This window comes from Halyomorpha halys, unplaced genomic scaffold, assembly GCF_000696795.3.
Source record: "Halyomorpha halys isolate HHAL.00 unplaced genomic scaffold, Hhal_1.1 Scaffold1472.1, whole genome shotgun sequence".
Taxonomy (NCBI): Eukaryota; Metazoa; Arthropoda; class Insecta; order Hemiptera; family Pentatomidae; genus Halyomorpha; species Halyomorpha halys.
In genome coordinates this window covers 73,598-79,985 of record NW_027104804.1, presented here as the reverse complement: position 1 = coordinate 79,985, position 6,388 = coordinate 73,598, and the positions used below count along the sequence as shown (strand labels likewise).

Here is a 6,388-nt window from a genome sequence, read left to right as displayed (position 1 = left end):
TATAGCCTTTCATTAAATAGAAAACGCTTCTTTATTTACACATTTTTTTAAACACTTCTTATTACACAGACCAATCTGTATGCTGTTTCTTTTTTTTTGTCACAAAGTTTTAAAGCTACTGAAATCTCCGATTTGTCCGATAAACAAGAAATAAGGAGCAAAATTAAACATTTTATGCACGTATCTAAGAAAATATACGTTTCTTTCATGGTTATTTTGTAATAATCGGTTATTTCCGAAGAATAAAAAAAAAATTACTCATTCCATTAAATTAATTTATATTTTTTAAAAACACACAAAAAAAGGAGATGACCAAACAAGTCATTTTCGTTTTTATTGTCGTTTAAAATCCATAAATACCATTTTTCAAATAAATTAAAAATATAAATTTGTTTTTCTCTCCTGATGTCCGATAATGTCCTTATAAGAGTGAAATATTAGAGTTAAATAAAGAAATTTTGAAAAATGTTATTGTATATCTCCGGTTCAAATTAGTTTAATTCGGTCCAGTTTGTACTGTAGTAGAAAACTACAAACAAAATTTTTGTGGTATACAATTAGATATTAACAATGGGAAGCCTTCATTTAAAATATTCCTACATATTAGAAATTACGGAGTTAAGTGAGCTAGAAAAGAATTTAAAGAGATTAAGGGGCCGCACAAGTCTATTGATCTGAGAATTGCGGTCGGATTTAAATTAAAAAAAAAAAAAAAAGTGTGGCAATAGAATACCTTAACATCCTGTATAAAGAAGGGGAAGCATCCTGATTTTATAAAAAATATTTAATTTAAGTTACCCCGATTAAAAATAAAATATTCCCAAATGATCTATGTGTGTGTTAGTATGGCTGACGCGTAAGTGAACATTGTAGCTCAAAAACGAAAAGATATACGTAACTGAAATTACCTTTTCATGGCAAATATAACTGTTTAACTAAAATCGCTGCTTTTACACATTTTTTATTGTGAAGGCTTTGATTATTTATAAATTAAACGTCGTTATATCAGCGTTGAATTAAATAGTCTTAAAAACAGCTCTTAAATGTCGAATTTTCCAAATTACTTACTTAAAGTACTATTAATTCTATTTATTTGTAATATATAACCATATCTTATTGTTAGTAGTAATAAAAAATAGTTAACTAAAGAAGAAAAAAGGATAAAATGATTTCCGAGGTTGAAAACGAATTACTAGGATAGCTAGATGTATAATATAACTTTGGTCAAAGATTTTAGAAAAAAAAATGAATAAATAAACCGACTTCATAAATAACTTTTTTCAACAGTTATTCTGTCAAAATTTATATTTTTTTTTTCACTCACTTGCATATGAAATATTTAATGATCAGTAGACAGTTGACTGTGGATAATATTTTTTTTTTTAAATATTTATTTATTGCTATTTACAACTGTACATTATAATACATTTAGTAAATCTGATCTAAGTTAAATTGGGGTGTTACAGGCGTGTAGAGAAACTACCCATTGGTTGCACTCTAATGACATTTTACATTAGCTGGTCTCGTGGCCATCTTCTTTTCAGGCGCCTCGGAGGATTGTCAGGAATGGAAGAGGTTGCAAGATTAGAAACTAAGGGGTTTGAGTGGTTAGGGAGTTTATAATGGAAGGAGTGATGTTCTGTGATGATGTGGTTCGGGCTATATCGGTTACATAGGGAACATTAAGGTCTTTATGTATGATTTTATTTGTGACAAAGTAAGGAGCATTGAGGATTTTACGAAGGATTTTGGATTGTAAGGATTGAATACGAGAGGAATTCGAAGGTTTAGTGGAGCCCCAAAGCTCAACTCCATATGTCCAGATTGGCCTTATTACAGTCATGTAGATCAGTTTTTTGTAATGTGTTGGAAGTTTAGACCGTTTGTCTAGTAAGTGCTGTAATAGTCGAAATCGACGTGCAGTTTCCTGTCTTTTCAGTCTGGTGTGAGGATTCCAGGTTAATCGCTTGTCCAAATGTAGTCCAAGGTAGCGGATCTGTTCGACAGGGGTAAGAGTAACATCAATAAATGAAATTGTAGGGCAGTCAGTAGGTTTACGACGAAGGGTAAAGGTAATTTGAAGGGATTTGTTGGAATTTATCTTAATCCTCCAATTACGACACCAATCTTCGAGGGCTGTGATATGGGATTGGAGATTTTGGGATACAATTAATGGGTTATTATTAACAGCGAGCACACATGTGTCATCGGCATACGTGGTGAGGATAGTGTTAGGATTGGTTGAATGTCAGATGTATAGACGGTGTAGAGGATGGGACCAAGGATACTACCTTGAGGAACACCAGCGGACTGAGAATAGAGGGATGAATAGGAGTGGATAACATAAATGAGGAGAAGACGATTTGAAGTGCCGTCAATGAAGAACAAAAATAAGTAAAACCCTATCTATAAGTGCCAACGTTTCGACCAGAATTTCAAGCCTTCATCAGGGCTAAGAAAAACAAAACAAATTAACAACCATAATGAATAGGAGGAATTAGAGAATGATTAGAAAATAAAAAAAACAATAAACGATATACGAGGAGAAGATGGTTGGGGGTGCGGTCAAGATAAAACACAAATAAGTTGATGTAACTTATTTAATGATTGTTGATGTAACATAAGTTACATCAACTTCAGATGGTTCTTCTCCTCGTATAAATCATCCACGGTCAACTATCTCTCATAATTAATAAACAATATAGATACAAAATACTAATAAAAGACATGTATAGTCTTAGTAGTATAAGAAGATAAAGGCTGTATGAGAAAAGCAATAATGAAATTAAGTAACAGGAAAGAGCAAATAATAAAATACGTATGAAAATCTAGTTTGTAAACAAAACTTTTTTTTTTTTAATAATTTATTTATTGTTATTTACAACTATATACACATATATACAACAAGTAAATTTGCTGTAGGTGACATAGTGATATGATTTAAACATGTGGAGAATCTACTCACTGATAGAACTCCAATACAAAATTATTTAAAATAAAGTTATGATAAAAGTGTAAAGTAAAACATACATGTAGGTAATTAAATATTTAAGTAAAACAATTGGATTAGAAAAATAAAACATAAAATTATATAATCCTAAAGGAATAAAGAAATATGAATATTTTAATTCAATAATAATTATTTAAAATTGAAATTATAGAAAAAAAATAAGAAAGAAATATAGGTAACTAATGAAATATATAAGTAAAATACTATAATAAAAGGAATAAAATATAAAGTAATACAAGACAAAAGGAGTAATTACTTATAAGAGTCTTGTATTTATTTACTTATAAGAGTCCTGTATGTACTGTTAGCGCACAATATTTTCATTTTTTTACCTAATAAATTACTAACGAAAATATCACTACTGTGTGTATCTGAAAAGATAAAATTAAACAATGCTGTACCAAAATGTTAACAACATTTTAACATAAACATTTTTGAATTTCAGGCTCAGCATTGGAACGCGTTGTCCTAGATTTGATGGCTCACAACCCAAGTAAATTATCAAACCACCATGTCAGTGCTAGTTTTTATGAAAACAGCACGCTATTCAAAAATATGAATTTGGAACAGTTTAGACTAAACCGGTCAGAGGGCAATGTGACAGGATATCGTAGTAAGTATAGCATGGCAATAAACTTGACTGATTTAAATAAAATTTGATTAAAAAATTATGACATTGGATTTTTCCAAATATTCTATAGAACCCAAATATAGGTAAAACTATCGGAAATTGGACCTATACTTATCTAATAATTCTACTACAAATATTAATAAGTTCTATTATTTAATAATTAGAAGTGGAAAACATCCTTTTGACATGCAGGACTTATTATTCAAAAATGTTAATTAGATTAAGTATTTTGAAATCACTAAAGCCAAGGGAAAGTTTTGCTAGTTCTATTTAGATATATCGAGTTAATTCCAGACTTATTAAGAAACATAAATGGCTGTCATAATGATGACGAATTATTAAGGGCAGTTCATTTTTCAGACGATTTAGTCCTGTAACCCTAGAAGGTTTTCATGAGTAATCTGTGTATTACAGAGATTTCTCCGCTTTCCCTCTCCTTCACAACTTCTCCCAACCTGCCCCTTCCATCGGTCTATGGCTCCATAAAATACTTTTGTTTGAGATTCTGGTAAAGATATGTTTCGTTCGTTGCCTAGATATTCTAAAATCTGTTGTTGAGTAATTTTTACTGATGGCTACATTTATAGGTGTATTAGGCCGGTTAATTTTTACATTTCATGCCCCGCGTTTGGAAGTTAGTGTTGGAAAGTTTGAAATGGTTTCAAGATGTTCATTTGACATCAGATAATAGATAAAGGAACAGCAGGTGAATCGACAGGAAGATGACGAGTCTTACGGATATATGCCATGATCCCCGCTAAATGGACACCAGACTTCTTGAGGTATTACAGTTGTGTAGGGGTTAGCAAGTCCATAATTTATTCTTAACAAGAACGGAAAATACTCTCTTTAAGGTATTCGCTTACAGTCGAGAGAGTAGCCAGTTCTATAGGTATTTGCTGGAGATACTTATGAAAGGAAACAGACGGCCAAGGAGTATTCGTCTTTGGTTACGCTCTGAAAGGCATAGAAAAGGGGAACTAACCAAGTATGAGAATATGAAATAAATACACAACATTCAATTTCAATATAGGGGTAGAATAAATTTATCTACTTAATATTTTCCTCATTCCTAATCGGTATCTCCCAGGAGGGTGATATTTTTTTATTCTGAACCCTATGAGTACGTGGTTTTGAAATCAGTGGATGACTGAAAACAGGTTAAATGATTCATTTTTAAATTAGGAATTCATATGAAAAGAGGGGGACTGAGGAATGCGATATTTTGAAAAAAAAATATGATTCAGTCTTATGGTAATGTAATGTACGGTAATACATTGTTCAACAAATTTCTTGATTCAATACTATGCTAGTTAGTTATTTTCAATTTAGGCTCACAGTTGTTTGTCACCTTTGTGGCCGTCCTGTTGGAATCTGTGTCGTGAACGAAATCTATTCAGGTTAGTGCAGTTCGGTGCTATTTAGTCAGCATAAGAGTTCCGAACGTCAGGGCTGGCTTGAGCAAACTCTGGGAGGTTATTAATTTATATCGGAGAGATAGCTTAGGAGATGTAAGCAAGTGATTAAGCCTTTAGGACTTGGACTTAACCAGCTTGATTTTCTCATGACAGTGGCAAGCTAGCACAGGTGCTTATAAAGGGTGACAGTTACTATACTACCTGCCCGAAGAGAATGGATGAGTATTCTGGGGTAAATAGCTTACTAGAAACGCAAAGGCCAGTGAGAAGCTAATTTGACGTGGATCATAATATTATTTCTTTGTCTTTATTTATTCGAATAATATATTGCCAAATATAATAATTTATTAAAATTTTATGAAAATATTTTTATTAGATTAACATTAATACGACACAATATTTCTGATAACCATGAACAACACCTTCTTGCGAGCAGCGATGGAGGCGTCAGTTCTCCCACTCTCTCATAGATAGCACCTGGTTGATTGTTGTATTCTGGGATCACCCTAATTGAAAAGTTTTGAATAACTTAATCTGCTCAAAAATAATATATTAAACAGGATTTTTGGGTTTTGATGTTGAAATCCTGAGTAGGATCTAGTAATTAAAAAAAAAGTCCAGAAAATCAGGTTTAATTTTAGAATTAGTTTAGTAAATGTGATCTTGATTTTTCAAGGAAATAAATAATTCATCATACAAATAAATAACTATATTTATAATACATATATATTTATTATTAGCTTTGTAAATAGAGAAATTGAAAAAGGGTAACTTTTTTTTCAGGAAATTCATCTGATCCGTTCACGGATTTAGCAACGATCTACCTACGTATATTAACCAGCAGCTGGATAAACAACAACACAGGTTTGTATTCTTCTCAACAAAGTATTACAAAAAAACACATACTGATATTTACTTTGTGTTAAGCCAATAATTGTATGAGGAAACTCAGTTTCTTTGTTTTGTTTTCCATGGGATTTACTCGGCATTAATGTCAGGACAAAAAATTCATTGAGCATCAAATAACATTATAATTCATAAAAGAAATAACTTTAAAATGTTTAGAATCTCTTTCTTAATTTTTTACATAATATTGTATTATATCAGTTTTGTATCTTTTATGTGTTCAAAAACCTTGTTGGTATATCCTAATATCTGTGCTTCTCCAAGTGAAAAAACATTTTCAAAATTGGCAAATGAATGTCACTAACCTTAAGCTCTAATAAAGATAAAAAAACAAATTATAAACTAATCTTTTGCCTATTCTTTTTATTTATAACAAATATAAAATACAAATATATATATATATTGTATATGTATTATAAACTT

At 30.9% G+C, this 6,388-nt stretch overlaps 1 protein-coding gene across 1 annotated transcript in view; it reads left to right on the top strand.

Moving 5' to 3' along the window:
* LOC106689804 (uncharacterized) overlaps positions 1 to 6,388 on the top strand; it is a gene marked incomplete at both ends in the record, with an annotated part of 120,523 nt that overhangs the window by 40,624 nt on the left and 73,511 nt on the right. The window contains 2 exon segments of the mRNA XM_014434987.3: positions 3,456 to 3,594; positions 4,974 to 5,041. Coding sequence (XP_014290473.3) covers positions 3,456 to 3,594; positions 4,974 to 5,041 — 207 coding nt within the window.